We start from the raw sequence: 21,266 nt of genomic DNA, 5'->3' as shown, positions 1-21,266 counted from the left end.
TCAAAGAATAAAAATCAAAAACAGGTTTGGATCCTGTTTGGTTGGAATGTAAGCTGGTCCTTTATTGATCAACACTGCTGTGGAATAATATATACATTTCTGCTGTATTAAACAATTTAAAGCAAACTCAATATGGAACCCATCCACATCTGAGTGGCACAGGATAGTAATTAATAATATAATCAAATGCAATCTGGGTGACACCAGAGAATTTGATTAAATTAAGTCCTTTAAACAATTGTAGATATTCATAAGGTAGTTGTAAGTCATAAGTTTATTATGGATTTATTATAAATTCCTTATTTGCAATGACGCAATGACTAACTAATTCTTGACTAGCTTGATAATGACCCTACTGGAACATCCAGACAGTAAGGCATTACAATATTCCAACCTACAGGTAGGAAATCATGAAGTAATATTTCCAGCCTCTGTTCTAATGCTTGCTGTTTTGAATTTGTTTAATTTTGATTTGTTATTAAACATCCGCAAATAGATTCCTTGTCTGAAGCTTTTAATTCCTCACAGCTTTCTTTTGGATGTATGTGGTCCTAGGATATTCTGTCAGAAATGAGCAGGAGGAACTTAGTAAGCATCCACTGTCCTTTAAACATTCTTCAGTCATCTTATGCTGGTGCCTCTCATCGGACTTTACTGAAACTGTGTGTTATCAGTGTAACAATGGAAGCTAATACCATGTCTACAAATAATGGTATCCGTTAACATAATTATTTTTTTAGCCTATCAAGTAAAATAGTATGGCCATTTGTGTCAAAAGCAACACTAAGATCAAGCAACACCAGCCAGGAGACACAGCCCTGATCAGAGGCCAGTTTACCCAGTGCTGTCTCTGTGCTATGATGAGGCCTAAATCCTGGCTGATACATTTGCTGAATATTATTCCTATGTAGGTATGAGCATAACTGCTGTGCTACAACCTTTTCTAGGATCTTGGAGATAAAGGGGAGGTTTTATATTGGTATTTTTATATAGTAAGGTTTTTTTTAATGACAGGCTTGATAACCGCTATCTTAAAAGATTTTGGCACATTGCCAGTGCTAAGAGAAGAATTGATTATTTTTAGAATGGGTTGGGGAACTACTGGAAGTATCTGTTTAAAGAAACAAGTGGGTGAGGGATCCAGTATGCAGGTTGGTCATTTTGAAGAAGAAATCAGTGAAATTAAGCCAGTTTCTTGAAGTGGAGTAAAACAGTATAAGTACTGATCAACAACAGAAATACTATCTACGCCATTATAGATCAAATTGTTTGCTTTTTCATTGCTGTCTTGGCATAACCCAGAGGTACCCTCTAGAACACCAGGTGGCATTATTATTGGTGGAGGGAGTTTTGTGTTTTGTTTAACTACTTAAGTGACCTTTGAATTAGTACCAGTGTTGCCTTTTTCTCAGTCATTGGACTTATATGACTGTTACATCCCTAAAAGTTGTCCTAAAGGAGTAAGAGGGATATAAGCAAAAACATATTTTAGGTTTCCCTGAGATTGATTCTGACAAGCACTGTTGGCATTCTGATTCGAGTGACAACTAAGACTCAGTTTCCAAACCTTGTGATTTATTTACAATATAGTATATACTTGTATATTTATTTATAATATAGTATATACAAAAAGCAAAAACCAGCCAGGAACACACCCTGCTAATTACATCCACCCTTTTATTCTAATCTGACTGTGAAAAAAAGAAAGGGATGAAAACAAAAGTGAAATGTCACACTATGCTAACTACCAAAACAAAAATACATTTTGCCACATGCCACATTCTCCTTAATTAATGAAGTAAACAGTCCTAAACCTCTATGTGTGTCTATTATGTATGTCACGTGACATACTTCCCTGTCTGCAGACTCTCCAGTCCAGTGTAGCCTCTGCTGCAGGTACTGTAGTTGTCCTTGGAAGGAAAAAGAAACAAAAAAAGGTCACAGGCAAAAAAAATAGCTGTGCACAGAGATCAACCAGAAATCAGTTAGGTGATTGCCACTACCCAAACAGCCCAACCATGCTCCATTCTCCACTTCCACTTCCAGGTCTCCAGGGGGTCTTTATATCCCTCTCTCTAGAGGGGATTGGTTACATCTGTTGATGTTGCATTTATACAGTAACACTGTCACTGTTTAAGACTTTCAAATTCAGTAAAATATTGTTAACCTCCACCTGCTTCCTCTTTCTGCATTTGTGTCTGTGTGACATCTTGTGGCAGCCTGACAATTCATTTGCATTTTCACTCAGGTTTGAGACTCTGCCTGCACTTCATTATGTTATCACAAGCATACTGTACCTAATATTTTCTATCTCTCTCTCTGTCGAGTTACACATGCAACTCCCAGTGTAACAGTTTCATCTCTCTAGACCTGCCTGATCCATCCTGATGCTCTACCTCTGGTTGAAGTGTCATTGCTGTGGTTAATTCTGTGCTTGGGTTTCCAGCATTAAACATTTGAAGGCCTTTGTGGGAAGAAATTAGTTTTGAATTTATTATGAACTCAGACATACAAATACATATAAGTTGCTTAGGAGCTCTTGGAACTCCACTTAATTATATACAGCTGGACAAAGGACATTATTATTATTATTTAGCCTGGTTCTCTCAAGGTTTCTTCCTCATATCATCTACGGGAGCTTTTTCTTGCCACCATTGCCTCAGCCTTGGTCATTATGGATAAATATTAATTTCATTTTAAAGGTTATTTTAATTCTCTATTTTTTTCCCCCTGTAAAACAGCTTCAAGACAATGTTCATTGTTAAACATGCTATTTGGACAACCTGAACTGAAACGATCATAGGGAGGCCATTTTTGGGTATCTTGTAAACTGTAACATTGGAGTTTGTTTTAGATTGTAGTATTAGAACTGTCCACAAACTAAACGATGAATTTTTGATGATGTTTGATTTGTTTTTAAACAAAAGGTTGTTCTAAGTGAAAGTCCCAATAACCGAAAGGTGTGAAGCAGACTTTGGCCTACCCATGAAAGTGTAAGCAATAATTTGAAGAGTATTGTCCTCTGGCATTGCATTGGAGCCATCTAGCAGACTAATATGTGCCCCACCTGTTGTTTACACAACAGAATACTAATCTAGGGGGAGCAACAAGGGTCTGGACAAGTAAAAATAGATTAGTGTGTGGCAGATTAGTCATAATTTTGCTTTGTGACTTTAATTTTACTTAGTGACTTTCAAAAAAGTGTGTTTACTGCTAAGTTTTGAGTTCTTGTTTTGTTGAATTCTTATTGGGCATAGATAAGCAGGTGGGGTTTGCTTTGCTCCCACATTAGAATGTCAACTTGACTGCTCTTTTGTCTTTATTTTCTTTCTTTTTCTTCGAACCTAACTTTCTCCCATTTTCGTCTATCCTTGCTCAAGAATGCCTACATATAAGCTGCATGAGTGTTAGGTCTCTCTCTGGATATACTGTATATGTAACTGTAAATTACTTTATTAATACATTACAGTTGTATGATAGTTTAGTCTACACAGAATATTGTAAAATAGCTTCCTTTATTTTAAATTGGGTGTGCTCATAAAATATTAGTTTTCTTTATCTACAGTCTTCTGTTCTGTTTTTCTACTCTGTATAACGTTGCAGCAAATTCCTAGCCTAAAATGTCTGCATAAAAATAAAGCAGACTGGCAGAATTCCAGAAGGGGAAGAGAGCTGACTGCGTAATGTGTACAGAGATACCAAAAGAGGACAGTGTGGTAGTTTGTTTAGTTTTTGATCTTCATTTTACTGTAAGCTGCCAATGTCAAGGAGAGAGCCTTCTTATTTAAGAAGCTAACAGATAGATTCCTGTCCTTTTTTAGAGATGTGTGTGTGTGTGTGTGTGTGTGTGTGTGTGTGTGTGTGTGTGTGTGTGTGTGTGTGTGTGTGTGTGTGTGTGTGTGTGTGTGTGTGTGTGTGTGAGAGAGAGAGAGAGAGAGAGAGAGAGAGAGAGAGAGAGAGAGCAGTAAACTGAAAAATGGGAGTGAAGATAATGCCCATTGCTCAGTGACAAGGAAGGATAACTGAATGTTGGACAGTTCAGACACAGGCAAGGTAGAGGCAACAATTCTACTGTACGACTATCCAGATTTCTGTTAAATAACCCCTCTTTTTTTCTCTCATGAGGATTTTAGCAACAGTTTTCTCTGTGAGTAACTGATTTTCCTTTTCCTGGTTTTAGAGAGATGTCATCCTACGTGCGCAACAAAGACCCATCTTCTCATACCAGAAAATCTATTTTGGAGTCACCAACCATCGCTCCATTCTCTGGCAACAAAAGCTTTAGAGTAAGAACCAGTTGTGCATGTTTAATTTTTTAGCTTTCACCAGAAATGTATAAATAATGAGTTAGGTATTAATATAAATATTATTTATAATATATTATATGTAATCATTATACTGTATGACTATATTCATGTAGTCACCACATATTCATCAAAATTTGCAACTTCTCTTGCGACTGGTTTTGTACAGATGTAATTTAACTTTTTAAGTTAAAAAAATGAACATAAAGTAAACATGTTTAAATAGACTATTAATAAAATTATTTGATAATATTTATTAAATAATAGAATAAACTGCTGATTCAATGTTGTGGGGTATTTTATTGTTATAAAATATTGTTATTTTTGTTAAATGAAATTATATTTTTAAACTTTGTTATTATATTTTTGAAAATTAAGTTAGTTCACAATGTGCAATTATCCATTTTATAATTTGTTAACTTTTTCCGCAGTTTAGTGTAATTGCTACATTATTTATTATGTCTTGCAATATAGACTGTTCTCTGATTTTATTATTATACTACCTGATATACTGTGTGTAGCCACTCCTACAGTTTTGATAATTAAATCAATCCAGTAAGTACTGGATCTCAATCTTTTTGAATGCTCATGTGCTTTCAAAAAGTTGTAAATTGAAAAAAATTGATGGACATTCAGACCAATCCATATGTTTTATGGACATGAAACTTAGTGCAGTAGTCCTTTCCTCTTCTCAGGAAGGAGAGACCAGACCAACCAGCCTAATGGTGTTGTTGCAGTGCATACTACTGCACCATTTTTGGTTTAAGGTCATGCGAATCTTTCTGTGAGATCCTGTGTGAATAGCAGATCCTGCAGGATAATGTGCAAATTCTGGATGTAGGAAATACATGAACAGAACAGGAAAAGGATATTAAATGTAGTCAGGTCTAGTGATTAATAGTATTTTTATATGGGTTTTTTGTGAATTTGATCTACAAAATGTATATTTGAGTTTGATGTGTGTGCATTACTGTAACAGTTTTATTCTGCTCTTCTTCAGTTAATTAACCAGGTAGTACAGTGCTTCATTCCCTGAGCTCACTGTTTTGTGTAGTGATTATATGAGTCATTATATACTTCCTGGCAGTTCAAACTAATCTAGCCATTTTCCTCTTTTCGAGGTGTTTCAAGTTCCAAACCTAGCAGCAGTTGACATTTTTTCAGTGATTTTTTTTCCCCAAATTGATGCACTTGAGATGGTACTCAGAAATCTGCAACTGTATTGTTATGGATACTATAGGTATCCTGAATTGTCATTTCTGTTTTCCACTATGTATTGGTGTAATGATGGGTCAGAGGTAGGTGGAATGAAATCGACATGCAGGGTTTAATAAACAAAGGAAACAATACAAAATCAACAGGCAAAGACGTGGTGAGAGAACAGGCAGAAGAATCCAAAACAAATTCACGGAGCAAACAATATATGATATGATATGATATGATATGATATGATATGATATGATATGATATGATATGATATATGATATTTACCGATTCAGGGATCACATTTTTCTCCTGTATCTGCATGATTTTTTTTTTTTTTTTTTTGCTGCAAGATGATTAGAATAACTATATAAATGGCCATGTTCACAAAAAATTTAACAGTCCGAATATGTATGCAAATACAAAAAAGGCAGGGACACACAAAACCAAAAAAAAACACCACAAAAATAAGAACAGTCAAAAAACAAAATCATTTTACAGTTAATGTAACATCTAGACAAACACAGTAAGAGTCCAAACCATAATCCAAATGCAGGGGTCAAAATCCAACAAAGTTCAATTGGGGCAAAACATTAAACGAGATCCAAGAATGAGAAAACATTCCAATATCCAAAAGTGGAAAGCACAGCAGACGGGCATAGTAATGTCACTATAATTGGAAGAAACTGGACATGTATCTTGTGAAGAGGAACTGATACTTCCAGGCTTATTAAAGAGAGAACCAAACACATGAACAAAGAACTGAGTACAAATAAAGGTCTGGTTATTGTAAACATGGGAGCACCATGGTTATTGGGAATAGTCTGTGTAGGCAATAATTGTCAGCCTCTCCAGAACGGGATTCTTAAAAATTGCGTGTGCTATAAATTAGTCAGTGATCTCATCTATTTTTCTGATGAAATTGCAAAAGAATCTATTATTTATTTTTATATTTCCATTTTTTTTTTCACTAAAAGGAACAGCCTGGGACTGGAACAGTGTTTGGGGATATAACAGGGCATTATACATGGGCATGGCATGGAACTGGAACAATGCCTGGGTCTCAGCATTGTTGCATTGATTATTAAATACTATTACTGACTTATAAGCACTGAATGAAACAGTACCTGATCTTCTGGCTTTTTATGATCCACCATGACTACTCCAGTGAAACTCAGACATGAGCTATACATGCCACTCCTGAGCTCACTGTGTTCTGAGTAAAGAGCCTCTTCTTTCCGAATGTACCTGATCCAGCCTCACTCCCTGTCCCTGGTTGGAATCTTGTCACTTGGTGGTGCACTCTGCTGGGATAAATCTGCATGGACAGACCTTAATCCTATGTCATTGTTGTAAATAGAATCTCTTGGAGATTTTCGAAGCGTTATTGAACTGTCATCACATCAGTCAGCGTTGTGCTTGGGTCTTTATCAGTAAAGCTTTTAAGACTTCAGCTGGAAAGAATTAGATTATTAGTTTCTCAGGAGCTCCTAAGGCACAATTCTAATAGACTATAAACCATCATAGGACATCATTTACATTTACTGTACATTATTCACTGTCCACTGTCACCCAAATGAGGATGGGTTCCCTTCTGAACCCAAGGTTTCTTTCTCATATCATCTGAGTGAGATTTTCCTTGCCACCATCGCACACCTCTTCCTTGCTCATAAGGGATAAATGTTAGCGATAAATAGCAATTTACTTTTACATTTTTCAATCGTTTCTTTTTCTATACTTTGTGACAATGTAAATTGTTAAAGGCTCTATAGAAATAAATGGAACTGAATTAAAAATAGTGACATCTCAAATAAAACCTTCAGCTCTTCTGTAAGAACAATTAATTACATCTATATATTAGAAATGAAAAGTTTGCATTGAGTAAATGTAAAATTTTTTTTAACTATATTCTATTGGTTATATATATTTGATTTTTATTTAAAAGTTTATTATTAAGTGATAACATGTTCAATTATGATTTATTTATTTCTTTATTTATGTTAATGTTACATCCATGTTGAAATTACTGTAACCTTTAACACATCTACCTAATTTTATTGCAGCATGGCAGATCTAGGTATGTACTGAAGAATATACTTGCAACTATTTTACATAGTTTGAAAAGAAAAACCCACAATATACCATTTGCCCTCGTTCTATTATAGGGGTGACACCAGCGAAGTGGAAAGTGCTTCAGAAACACTTGGTAATACCAGCTTCTACACACGTCGGGAACTGGATTTTCTAAACAAGACTACTGACTTTGCCAGCAAGGACTACAAGAAGGTCACTCAGTACAGTAATGAACAGCTTGTGTGTTTAATGAACAGCTTGTGGAAGATTATAAGAACTCTCTTAACAAGCTCAGACCTATAATTTATACTGTTTATGTATAGCAAAATTTCCACAGTTAGTAGTGTTACAACTTTGAGATGACAATAAATAAATACACTACGTAGCCAAAAAAATGGCCTTTCCCAAACTGTTGCCACAAAGTTTGATATGAAATTCAAATTAAACATGAAATGCCAATTGGTCCTGCTGCCTTCCGGGTGTTAAATTTTCTGAAAACCTTGTGTTGTAAAAAAAAGAAGATGAACACATTTCCCACTCTAACACTCTCTGCATGCTTGCTGCTTATAGCAAAGTTAGCATTGTTAGCACTGCTATTGCCATTAGTGCTGATGCAAATGTAAAAAGTCTTTAGTTTGTCTTCCAGAGAAATATCTGTATTCACTGCTATGGAGAATAGCGTTTTATAGTCACTGTTGAAACTGTGACTATCCTTTTGTACTGTCAATTTCTTACATTATTAAGATGGCTGAAGTATGACTGGGTTACATGGAAGAGACTGTTTGTTCTAGTATTATTCTTGCACCACCTGCTGTTCATCAGGATCTTTTGAATGTACCTGTTTGTGTAGACTGGATTCTAAAAGTCACTGCTGTTTCATAACATTATTGCTATCTGGACAGTATTTGAGAGTATTTGAGTATTTGAAAGTATCTGAGAGTCTGACTCGTAATCCGAAGGTTGTGGGTTCGAGTCTCGGGCCGACCACGACTGAGGTGCCCTTGAGCAAGGCACCGAACCCCCCAACTGCTCCCCGGGCGCCGCAGCATAAATGGCTGCCCACTGTTCCGGGTATATGTTCACGGTGTGTGTGTGTTCACTGCTGTGTGTGCACTTTGGATGGGTTAAATGCAGAAAACGAATTCTGAGTATGGGTCACCATACTTAGCCGTATGTCACGTCACGTCACTTCACGTCACGTCATTTTATCACTTTTGTGTTTAGTTTATCTGCCACAGAAGAGTTCAGCATTTACTGTTTTGGAGTACTGTTCTGTAATTATTCTCAGTCCCTTCCACAACCTCATAGTGTACCTGTTACTTAAGTTTTCTTCTGCAGTGTAACTTTGTCACATTCACTGCTCTGCACATGTCATAAGATGCAGACTAGTACTTGTCTTATTCTTGGTGATATGGTGATTTTAGGCAAACCTGTTCAGGAACTTTTTTTTGCAGGTTTTTTGCCTACATGACCTACCCAACAAAAAGTGGTACAGCTCCCACATACTTTAACACCTGGTCTTGGAAAGAAGAGATTCTCTAGTTTCAGATACATGTGTCAGATTGATTCTAGGCCTTACCGGCACAAAGTTACAGAGGCTAGAATGGAAGGTTTTGATTTCCGCCTGAGTTGTTTACCTGATAAACTGATTAATCGTATTTCTCTGGAAAATGTTAGGAACCAAATAACAACTGAGGGTCATAGCCACATGTCTTGGCTTTCACCAAAAAACATCAAGTCAAAAGACCCAAAAATGGCTTCAATAAAAATATTTTTCTACTTTCATGTCCGTCCGGTCATGTGTTCTTGTTTACTGTATAACTTTTAATTAAAAGACTGCATGTTCAGTTTAAAATGCCTAAAACAAACAGAGCCTCTCTATCTACAAGTCTGCTGTGAAAAAAGGCCTGTAACCTGACACCCTGAGCTGTGAGAGTGTGAAAAAGTCGAGGATTGCGCAATAAATCCTTTGCGCAACTTTTTTGCGCAGACTGAGGCTTCGGAGACATGGCATGTTGCATACCGTTGGAATCGTCTCCTTATTGGCTAAAGAGCTGTAGAGGACCATTTCATTGCTATTGGAAGGAGCAATTGTCAGTCAAAGGAGGGTTCCCAAAAATTATGTCATGACATCATTGGCTTCTCAGCCGTCTATCTCTCCAATACAAGCGCCGATTGGCTCAAGTGAGGGCTTGTTTGATTCGTTAGGCCCTGGGCTATATGCTTTTGTAAATTTTTGAAACCCCCTGTCGCTACTCGATCCGTACAGCAACACGATCGGTTCCGCGCATGTGCGAAATGACGTCACTTCCTGTCATCGCCGACCGCAGTTTCGGATATTAACGCTATCCTTACCGTTGTCATAGCACTTTATTTGTATTGCTCGTTTAATGTCTGTTTTGTGTGCAAGTTTGCTTACTCTAACTTGTTTTTATGGTATTGTTGTCCTAAGCAATCACTAAAATAATGTATACATTTTTTAAGGTTAATATGTGACACAAAATAAAACGTATGAGAAAATGTAGTAAAATCAAACTTGTGTGTAACATATGTCATAATTTAAGCATAAATTAATTTGTTCCCTCCCTCCCTCCCTCCCTCCCTCCCTCACACTCACTCACTCACTGAACATGGCATTGACCTTTAAGCCTTTTTTTATCAATGCTGTAGGACAAAAATGTTTCCATGTCCTCTTGACATTGAAAAATAAACATAAAGTCATCCTTTGCCTCAGAGAATTCATCACACATGACCCTTTTGAGGGCAGTTTTTTTTTTATTTTCCGCGAGTGAGTTTGGGAGGGAACAAATTAATTTATGAATAAATCAGTTGAATAAATCAGTTTTGTCCTGTTTTTGTAAATGTAAACTATTGAAAGGCAGACAAATAAGAGTTGCAAATAATGACTTGCAAATAAAGTGCTATGACAACGGTAAGGATAGCGTTAATATCCGAAACTGTCATCGGCGATGACAGGAAGTGACGTCATTTCGCACATGCGCGGAACCGATCGTGTTGCTGGTACAGATCGAGTAGCGACACCCCCAATGAGAAGTTAGAGCCGGAAAACAAGATGGTGGCGCACTACTGTTTCCAGTTTTCGGATCACAAACGGAATATTTGCGTTTTGGATTAAAAGGCTTACAGATTCCAGTTCCTTTGACCTTTGGGGATTTTTGTGAAATATTTGTTTTGGAAAATGTGTAGCGCCACCTAGGTCAGTTTACTACAAATTTTGTTTCAAATAGTATGCCGGCTATGAATCATATTATGCTTTGTGTGTGGGCTTAAAAAAATCTTGAGAGTATAAGCTTTACTAGAAAAATACGTTTTTTCGTGTGTTTAGAGGATTTAATGCTTTAAAGCTGCAATGAAGCTTGTTTCTGGCTCATCCCCTAGTGGTCATTTTGACTTCCGTGCCGTCCCATAGACTGGATATTTCAGATTATTCTGGATTGTTGTATCCAGCTATGGCTTCTGTTTGAGAAACATTCTGATGATGGTTTTGTGGACCGTATCACCTACCAATTTTCTTACACATCCCACAAATGCTTCTGTAAACATGTTGCTTTAATCACCTAAAAATAGAAATAATACATCATCATCCATAGTGTCCTGCAGGAAAGCCACCAATTACAGCACATAATTGTATAGGATGTCTTAATATGTTGTAATAAATTATGTAATAATATGTAGCATATAAATTATTACATTAAATAATGAACATAGAACAACACTCCCAAACAAAGAATTCAGTGGATTCTGATCTGGAAAAACATGTTTGTTGCACAATGTTTATATCTATATCTTATGATAAAAGAAAGTTTCATAGGTAAAATATGATCAAATAATACCAATGGCAATATAGGCCATGTGCGTTTGTTTATGTTCTGTGTTCACTTGTCTGCCCTGCCCTTGTCTCTTCCTTCCGCCTCTGCACACATGTTCCTCATGTTAATTGTCATGTGTATTCAGCCATGTCGATGTATTTGTCATCCTTGGTCTCGTCCTTTGTTGCGTCTTGTGTCGTTCTTTGTCCCTGTTTTGTGTTTTTAAGTTAATAAGTCTGTGTATTTTTACGCTATCCTGCATTTAAGTCTGTTCTTATCCCTGCATCCTTGACATAATTAGAGAGAAAAAACTCACACCCTGGTACAAAGACAACGCACAAAATTTAAAACAATCTGCTAGGAAATTGGAATGTAAATGGCATCAAACTAAATTATCAGTATTTGAATTAGCATGGAAGGAAAGCCTTCATAGCTAAAAAAAAATCTCTTAGTGCTGCTAGATCGGTGTATTTCTTCAGCCTTGTTGAAGATAACAAAAATAATCCTAAATTTTTATTTAATACTGTAGCAAAATTAACTAGGAATAAAAAGTGCAGACCATCTATTTGTAGCAGTAACAACTTCATGAATTATTTCAATGGAAAAATTGATAACATCAGGCAGAAAATTCAGACCATTATACCAATATTATATAACAAATTGATAGATAATGCCGTAGATAATATTTCTGTTTTTGATCAGTATTTAGACTGTTTTAATCCCCTTTAAGAGACTGACTTATTTTAACTGATTTCTTCTTCAAAATTATCAATCTGCATATTGGATCCTTTAACCACGTGTTTCTTTAAACAGATACTACCAGTAGATATCCAACCTATTCTAAAGATAATAAATTCTTCCCTTAGCACTGGCTATGCGCTGAAATCTTTTAAGCTAGCAGTTAACAAAACTTTGATTTAAAAACCTGACCTTGACCCAACCCAGCTGTCCAACTATAGGCCAATATCAAACCTCCCCTTTATCTCCAAGATCCAAGAAAATGTTGTAGCTCAGCAGTTGGGTGAGCCCTTTCCTGGATCGGGTCTTATTTGACAGATTAATATCAGTTCGTAGATCTAAATGTTGATTACTATAAACAAACTAAGGTAATGTTTGGTGTTCCACAAGGTTGTGTTTTAGGCCCCTTGCTTTTCTCGCTATATATGCTACCCCTTGGTGCAGTTATTCGTTAACATGGTATTGACTTTCACTTTTATGCTGATGACACACAGCTATATGTTTCAGCTATGTCAGATGGAGATTAGACAGTGGATGCTTACTAAATTCCTCCTGCATAACTCTGACAAGACAGAAGTGCTTTTACTAGGTCCACAGGCAGCCAGAAGTAAGCTCTCTGCTTACAGAGTAACTCTGGATGGTCATTCTATTACATTATGTGCAGCAGTAAAAGACCTTGGTGTGATTATTACAGGTCTCTCATTTGAAGCTCACATAAATAATACCACAAGGGTAGCCTTCTTTCATCTCAGAAATATTGCTAAGATAAGAAATATGATGTCATTACATGATGCAGAAACACTAGTTTGTGCATTTGTTACCTCTAGTTTGGATTATTGTAACGCTTTAATGTCTGGATGTACCAGTAGGAGCATAAGCGAGCTACAGATAGCCCAGAACGCAGCAGCTAGAGTCCTAACTAGAACTAGACGATATGAACATATCACCCGTATCTTATCCTCATTTCATTGGCTTCCAGACAAGTTTTGTGTTGATTATAAAATACTATTATTAACATATAATGGTCTTAACATTTAACATATAATGGCACTTAATGGTCTTGTGCCACAGTACCTGGGAGATCTTTTTTTTTTTATGATCTGTCATGCCTAAATCAATCAAAAGGTGCAGGCTATTTGGTAGTACTTCAAGTACAAAAGGCTAGAGCAGGCGCAAAGCTTTTTCTCACAGAGCCCCACAGTTATGGAACAGAAATCCAATTAGTGTTCGGGGGGACTCAGACACAGTCTCAGTATTTAAGTTCAGACATAAAACACATTTGTTTAGTCTAGCTTTTTATGAATAGCTTTACTTAGGTAAAGGAGCAGATCTGGAGGGTTTATGGGCATAGAGCGTTTGGTGAACTGGGATGTCTGGATGCTGTCGGCTTACCACCCTCGCAAGTTACCCAGGTTTGCAGACTGTGGAGTGGTGGGCAATTAATCGAAAAGTAATCGAAATCGACATTCAGAACCTATAATCGATCAAATTTTTCCAGGTCGATTATTTCAATGAATTTCCCATTAAAAACACTACCGCGTGTGGAGTCACGTGACCCCACATTACGTTAGGTTATTCCGCCGACATGTCGAGCATGGAGAGCTTAAACACTCAGACAACTGAGCAACAAGAGCAGCTTGTACCAAAGAAAAATGCAGTCTCCGTCGTTTGGACACATTTTGGCTTCAGTAAGGATGACATCGAACAAAATGAAGTCAGATGTAGACACTGTAGAAAAACAGTTTCAGTTTCGACACCACCAATTTTTTTCAACATTTGGAGCGCAATCACGTTACTGAATATGAATAGTGCATGGCTCAAAAAAAACAAAAAGAGACTGACAAGCGCCCAGCAACAAGTGCCTCCGCAAAGCAGATGTCGATAACAAATGCATTCACAAATGCCACACTGTATGAGAAGAGTTCAAGCAAATGGAAAGAAATAACTGACACTATTTGTTATTACATCACAAAGGATATGACTCCCTTGGCTACAGTGGAGCGAAGCGGGTTTAAACACCTCGTTAAAACTCTCGACAGAAGATACACTGTGCCATCGCGATCACATTTTTCTAAAACTGCGCTGCCAGACATGTACAAGACATGTTGTAAAAATGTAGCTGCTGAACTGAAAAATGTTCAACACTTTGCAGCCACATCTGATCTCTGGTCAAGTAGGACGATGGACCCATTCTTGAGCCTTACTTTGCACTACATTGACGACAATTGGAAGCTGCGCCAGAGATGCCTTGAGACGGCATATTTTCCAGCCGATCACACGGCAGATATGATTACGCAAGGTCTGAAAGTTATGATTTCTGAATGGGACCTCGCGGAAGAAAAACTTTCAGCCATTACAACAGACAACGGTGCTAATGTTGTCAAAGCTGCTGCGCTTAATAGATGGATACGGCAGCAGTGTTTTGGACACCGACTACACCTTGCAATTGGTAAGTACACGTCAGCTTAATTAAATATAATAGCATTGGGATGTTGTGTAATTGGGCATATCTGGCGTTTACTATATTCTGGCTACGCTAAATTTTTCATAAAGCACCTTTATAAATGTTACAATATGCTTGATATTACAGTTACAATGTTACGTTCACATTACAATGTAACAGAACACTACATCATAAAGTAAAAATCATTGTGTTGTAAAAATGTGTTGTTAATCTGATATTATTTAAGAAATATAAGAGGCTCATTAATTTTGGTACTTTTAAAGCTTCAGGTATAAATAAAATATTGTCAATAATAATAAAAAAATATTAATTTTGTGTGTTTCAGAAAATGGATTGAAAGATCAATGTGTGACATTGGGGTGAGGGTGTGAGGGTGTGCAAAAACATAGTCAGTGCTTTTTCCTATAGCTGGAAAAAAAAAGAAGGCATTAATGAAGGTGCAACAATAACTGAACCTGCCACAACACAAGCTAAAAACAGCATGCGTTACCAGATGGGGATCGATGCAAATGATGATTGCAAGAGTCCTCGAACAAAGGAAAGCTATTACACAGGTCCTTTCTGAAGACAAAAAAATCCAGGCACCTTGTTGAATCGTGGGCTGATCTGGATGTCTTAGAGGCTGTCAGCAAGGCTCTTTCCCCTTTGATGGAGTTCACAGATGCCCTATCAGGGGAAGAGTATGTGACCATTTCATTTGTAAAGCCTGTACTGCACATCCTCAATTCACTTGTGCTTGCTGAGGAGAAAGATGATGTGGAGCTGACCAAAACTATCAAAACCAGCATCCTCAGGTACCTTAAGGAGAAGTACTCAGATCCTATCACAGAAGAGCTACTGGACACAGCCAGTTTTGTTGATCCCAGATTTAAAGCTACCTACATTTCTGCTGACAATGTCCCCACCATTGTCAGAGATGTCAGAAGCTGAAGTCTGCAGAGAAAGTCAGATTACAGAGACTGCAGAACCAACAACTTCATCAACAGTAGCAATAAAGCAAAAGAGGTCATTATGAAGCTATTTTAAAGGGAGTGAGGCAACACCTTCAGCTACACCCACTCTGTCACTTCAGCAATCGCTAGAAGAGATGAACAGCTATTTGTTCTCCCCTATGCTAGATAGTGAGGCAAATCCACTGGACTGGTGGAGGATGCATCATGTACACTTTCCCACTCTAAGTAAGGTGGCAAAAAAGTATCTCTGCATACCAGCTACTAGCTCCCCTTCAGAGCGGGTTTTCAGTTCAGGTCTCAGGTCCTGCCTGAAACCTGAAAAAGTTAACATGCTCGTGTTTCTTAGTAAGAACTTAGAGTAAATTCAAGATCAATAAGATCACCTCCTGCAACAGTGTTTAAGAGAGTTCTATTTTCATTACAACAATCTGTTGTTTACATTGATACATTGCACATTAAAATATTTGTTTACAGAAGATGCAAGAAATGCACTATTTAAAATATTATTTACAGGATATATGAGAGTTATTTTATTTAGAAGAGATACTACTTATTTTCTACTTTTAATATGAAAAACATTGAAAATAATTTATTTTGTTTCCAAAAGTGCAAGTTATTTATTTACTATTCGTTTTAGGCAATGTGTGCTTTAATTTCAGTTGTTCAACATTGATGTTCAATAAATAATCATAGATAGTAGATAGTGTCTGTTTCCTTCAATTATTTTAAAATCAAGTAATGCACCCTTCATTCAAAAATCTCTCACTTGTAATATGTGAGTATATTTACAAAACAAAACTTGTCAGTGAACTATGAGGGCAAAATAAATAAATAAATAAAATAATTGTGCATTATTCGTAATCGAGTTAAAATGTTCAATTAATTGAGATTTTGATTTTATCCTAATTTTTTTCTTCTTTTTATTATTATATATGTATTTCTTTTTCTCTCTCTCTCTCTTCTGTTTCCATACTTCTGTAAAGCTGCTTTGAGACAATGTGAAATTGTTAAAAGCGCTATACAAATAAATTGAATTGAATTGACTACTAAATTTATTTTAAATTTGGAACTGCAGCTTGTGATCCCATAATTGTTTATGTTGGCAGTTGATCAAAGCACAGCATGTCTAGCATGTACGAAGTCTATCAATTACAGAAGCAGCCTTTCTGTATTTAATATTGATATGTACACAGTGTTTTTTGTTTTGTGAAATGTAAACTCTAGAAAAGCACTCAGTTTCATGGATGCTTGGTCTTGAGGGTAAGTAATAATTCAACTTCAATAGGGAAGTCTCTTCAACTGAGGCAGTCTCGAGTCTCCGCTACGCTTTAAATAAATTTTGAGACTTAGAAATGTCTGTCACTACCAGCTTTATTTTTGATGATGCACAATACAACAAATCATTTTGTTGTTGAAGATATATAACTGGACTCAATGCTTGTTTTTATTTTTGATAGCTGTATGAGGAGGCACAAGGAGAAAATGAGAGGCTCAAGACTTCTCTAGAAGATAGCAAGCAAGATTTGGCTAAATTCCGCTTGCAACTAGAGAAAGTCACAGAGGTAAGACAACACCAATTCAAAGACAGAGGAACTGGCTATAAACTTCAGAAGTTGAGAACTTCTAGCTTTATGATAGCCTTAATGTTCTATTTCATATTCTATTCCGCATTGTTTAATTTCACACTATATATTTATATATATTTATATATATTTATTTTATATATATATAGTTTTTAATGAAATTGGCAGTATGCTTGGGGTCAATGTCCAGCTGCAGAATAATTTTGGGGCCAATTAGACACATTCTTGATGGTATTGCATGATGGATAATTAACTGTATTACTCAGCTGTAATGAGTCTGTCTGTGTTCTCCTTTGTTTCTGCCTGCTGTTAATTGTTGACCCCGCCCACCTATTTGTTACCATGGACATTTAATTGCACTCATTCTCTTCCCCAGGTGTTTTGTCTTAGTCTTTGTTTGTCTCCGTCTTGTGATTGGTTCTCGTTCACTATATGTACTCTGTTTTGTTCACTTCCCGGTTGTGAGTCGTTGTTAGTATGCGCTGTGCTGTCTGTTTATGTCTCTGTTCCTGTTCCCTGTCCTGCTCAGTGTTCTGATCTGTTTTTGCCTGCTTGTTTGTTGTTGGTTTCCTGTTTTTTGCTTATTAAAGGAGTAACTGCAAATGGATCCGCATTTGCCTGTGACTAACCGTGACATCAGCATTGAGGACACTATTAATCCTGACCAAATTTCCAAATCCATTTGTAGCAATTCAACCCTAAACTTGCAAGAAACCTCCACAATGCTTCACTGTTGCTTGCAGACACATTTTGTACAACCCTCCAGCAGCAAGCACCCAGTTCCTATATTTTTGTGCCTAATTGAGTCATTTAGCTTTGTTTCCAGGTATGGATTTTGGATGTAATTCTTCCATGAAGACCACTTCTGCTCAGACTTCTCTGTGCAGTAGGTGGGTGTACCAGGGTCCTGCTGGTTTCTACCAGTTCTGTGCTGATGCCACTGCTGGACATCTTCCGATGTCAAAGGGAAGCAAGCATGATACGGATTTTAATGCTGCTGAATTGTTTCCTTGACCGAACACTGCAAAATAGCTTGAACAGCATATCTTAAATCCCCAATCTGCATTGAAATCTTTGTCTGGAAGAAACCTTGCTGATTCACTACCTTGTGTCTTGTTGCTCTGCTTAGTCTTGCAGTAGTGTATGATCTGTGACAAAAAAAGTGTCTTCTACATCCTCACTTTAACAGCAGAATTTGGACATTCCTTACCCAGTTTTAAACCTCCTACACAGCTGTTTTGGTTTCAGTTAATGACTGAAATTTATGATCGTTAGTACCTGCTTGCTATAATTGGTTAATCATACACCTGACCTGACTTTGTGCAAGTGTAAGAACTGATGTTGGTTCGAAGCGTGGTGACACCAAATATTGATTTGATTTAAATTTTTCTTCTGTTTGCTCTTTTTACATTTTACATATGTAAAGTGAGTTTACATACATCACTTAACATACTTTAAATCCATTTTTACAGGTTTTTTGACACATACGTACATAAGCAAAAGGAAACAGTAATTATCTCATATTTATTCTCCATGTTTTCCTTCTGTTTCAGAAGCAGGAGAGAACATCTCAGAGGCCCACTGTATTTGATTCAGAAAAAATGGTATTTTATATCAATATAAATTGTCAGAATATTTTGTATTTGATTATAAAAAATTCTATATTTTGGGGGGGTTTTGTTTTTTGTTTTGTTTTTTCAAATGTGTTCAGGCAAACAATATTAAATTTTTTATTATGTAATACCAAATACAATAACATTTTTAGTAATAATTTTTGTATTAAATATTGATCCTAAATAGTTTTTTAATGATGAATGGATGTTTAATGATTTAATTAAATCTTGTTAGGTTTTATTGAATATTAAATACAGTCATATTTAAAAATATAGCAAAGGTACAGTTGTGCTCAAACATTTGCATAGCCTGAAATAAATATTACCATTTAATTGGAAAATATGACTTATAATGCAAAAGACCTTTTTTTCTGATTTAAGGATAGTGGTCACAAGTGATTAATTATCAATTATTTGTTTGACCTTTATAAAACCTAATGATAATTTAAATCACCTAAACAACCCTGATCAAAATTTTATATAACTTTGAATGTTTGGTCACATTATAAACACACAGGTTTAAATGGCTATTAAAGGGAAGTTTCCACACCTATGACTTATTGTAAGTAGTGCACTGAGTTCTATTTCAATGACCTGGCTGGATACTGACTATGTGGAAGACAAAATAACTGCCAATGGACCTGCATAATAAGGTAAGTGAACTTTGTGAAGCAGAAAAGGGTATAAAAATATATCTCAACATTTGAAAATGCAATTCAGTACTGTTCAAACTTCTTCTTCTTAAAAATAAGTGGTTCTGTTAATATTAAGTCATGCTTAGGAAGTCCAAAAACTACTGTCAGTAGAATTGTTTGGGACATGAAGAAAACCCTATAAACAACTTTGAGAAAATACAGGCTGCTCTGGAAAAATGTTGTTTTTGTCTCAAGAAGCACAGTAAGGAGGTACTTGAACACAAATTACCTGCATGGTCGAGTTGCAAGGATAAAGCCCTTACTGTGGCCATCTTCAGTATGCCAGACAGTACCTAGACAAGCCTGGAGTCATTTGGAGTGATGAGACCAAAATTAACGTTATAATCACAACCATAAACGCTATGTTTGAAAAACAGTCAACAAGGCATACGGTGAAAACTTGACCATCCCCACAATATTAGCATGGTGGTGGATCTCTTATGTGTTTGGGCTCTGGGAGCTCAAGTGGCACAGGGAAGTTAGTAAAAAATTGATGTCAATATGAATGTAGCATGTTATCAGAAAATTCTGGCAGACAATTTGCATCCTACAGCATGAAAACTGCGCGTGGGAACCTCTTGGATGTTCGAACATGATAATGATTCAAAGCACAAGGCAAGATTGGAGGGTCGATTTCATTGAACCACTATGGGGAGATTTGAAATATGCAATCTGTGCAAGACAACCAAAATATTTACAGGAACTGGAGGCATTTTGCCAAGAAGAGTAGTCAGCTATACTACCTGAGAGAATTAAGGACATCATGCACAATTATTAAAAAAGACTGCATGCCATCACTGATGCTAAAGAAGGAAATACATGATAAGATCTAAAGGTATGCAACCTTTGAACAGGGATTACTTTCTTATTTTTTTGTAATGTTTTGTTTGATGATTGTGCCATTCTTATGCCTTACATATTAACCTGAGCCATATTAAAAAAAATAAAATTTGTGAAATGTTTTTTTTTTGTTTTGTTTTTTTAATAAATAAATAAATAAATAATAAATTAAGTAATTCTCCCAAGGTATGCAAACGTTTGAGCACAACTGTATTTACTGTAACTGTCTTTGGGGTGTTTGGAATTTGTTTGGAACCTCACATGGACATACATATTTCTTTCTTTCTTTCTTTCTTTCTTTCTTTTGTAGGGAAAGCAGGTGCTTGAGAAGAGGGTGACTGAGATGGAAGAAGATATTAAGGTAAGAGGTATACCACAATTTGATGTTTGCCAAACAGGAAGTTAGGATACTTCCTAATACCACTTTGTATTTCTTCTTCAAATTTTGCAGCAACAATGCCACCCTGCTGCACATCTGTTCATCTAGGCCTTATATCCTACAATCTAAGAATTATACCACTGGTTAAAACATACAAATAATGAGTGAAATTGAAAGTCATTCTTGAAACCCATCTGTTTATATATAACTCACCAAATCTGGGTGCTTGGACCATAAAAACATTATGTAGTGTTAATCATAATAATAATAATAATAATAATAATAATAATAATAATAATAATAATAATAATAAAGTAGTTAGTATTTTCATCTGACTATCTGCCTGTATATTCATTTCATGAACCTCTAAATGCTTCAGTTCTGTGCAAAATCTGGTGCTCAAATTTGACTGTGGCCCCAAAGGGTTGAGTGCTTACACTACAGGCCAGAGTTGGCCTAACCTGAGCACAGCAGGCATAGCCTTCCCTGTTACAAAGATTCATGGGACAGAGAGCAGGCATGTAAGGTGAGAACCTATATAGTATAACTCAAACTTCTCAATCATGAACTATAGGCAGGAGGAGGATTCTG

General features: G+C 36.3%; 1 protein-coding gene across 3 annotated transcripts in view; it reads left to right on the top strand.

Annotated features, from left to right (window-relative positions):
* Positions 1–3,897: 3,897 nt before the first annotated feature.
* Positions 3,898–21,266, top strand: part of LOC113641776 (protein phosphatase 1 regulatory subunit 12B) — a 32,448-nt gene continuing 15,079 nt past the window's right edge. The window contains exons 1-7 of one of the 3 annotated variants that reach the window (XM_027144759.2): positions 3,898–4,053; positions 4,181–4,286; positions 7,571–7,584; positions 7,673–7,793; positions 17,023–17,127; positions 18,702–18,752; positions 20,607–20,657. In XM_027144759.2, the coding sequence (XP_027000560.1) occupies positions 4,185–4,286; positions 7,571–7,584; positions 7,673–7,793; positions 17,023–17,127; positions 18,702–18,752; positions 20,607–20,657 (444 nt within the window). In that variant the 5' untranslated portion in view covers positions 3,898–4,053; positions 4,181–4,184. Of the gene's footprint in view, positions 4,074–4,180; positions 4,287–7,570; positions 7,585–7,672; positions 7,794–17,022; positions 17,128–18,701; positions 18,753–20,606; positions 20,658–21,266 lie in introns of all 3 variants that reach the window. The other 2 variants (XM_027144757.2, XM_027144760.2) reach the window with 2 other exon arrangements.

Source organism: Tachysurus fulvidraco, chromosome 23, assembly GCF_022655615.1.
Source record: "Tachysurus fulvidraco isolate hzauxx_2018 chromosome 23, HZAU_PFXX_2.0, whole genome shotgun sequence".
In the NCBI taxonomy this organism is placed as follows: Eukaryota; Metazoa; Chordata; class Actinopteri; order Siluriformes; family Bagridae; genus Tachysurus; species Tachysurus fulvidraco.
Note: the sequence above shows the minus strand (reverse complement) of the source record. Positions and strands in the feature narration are given on the sequence as shown.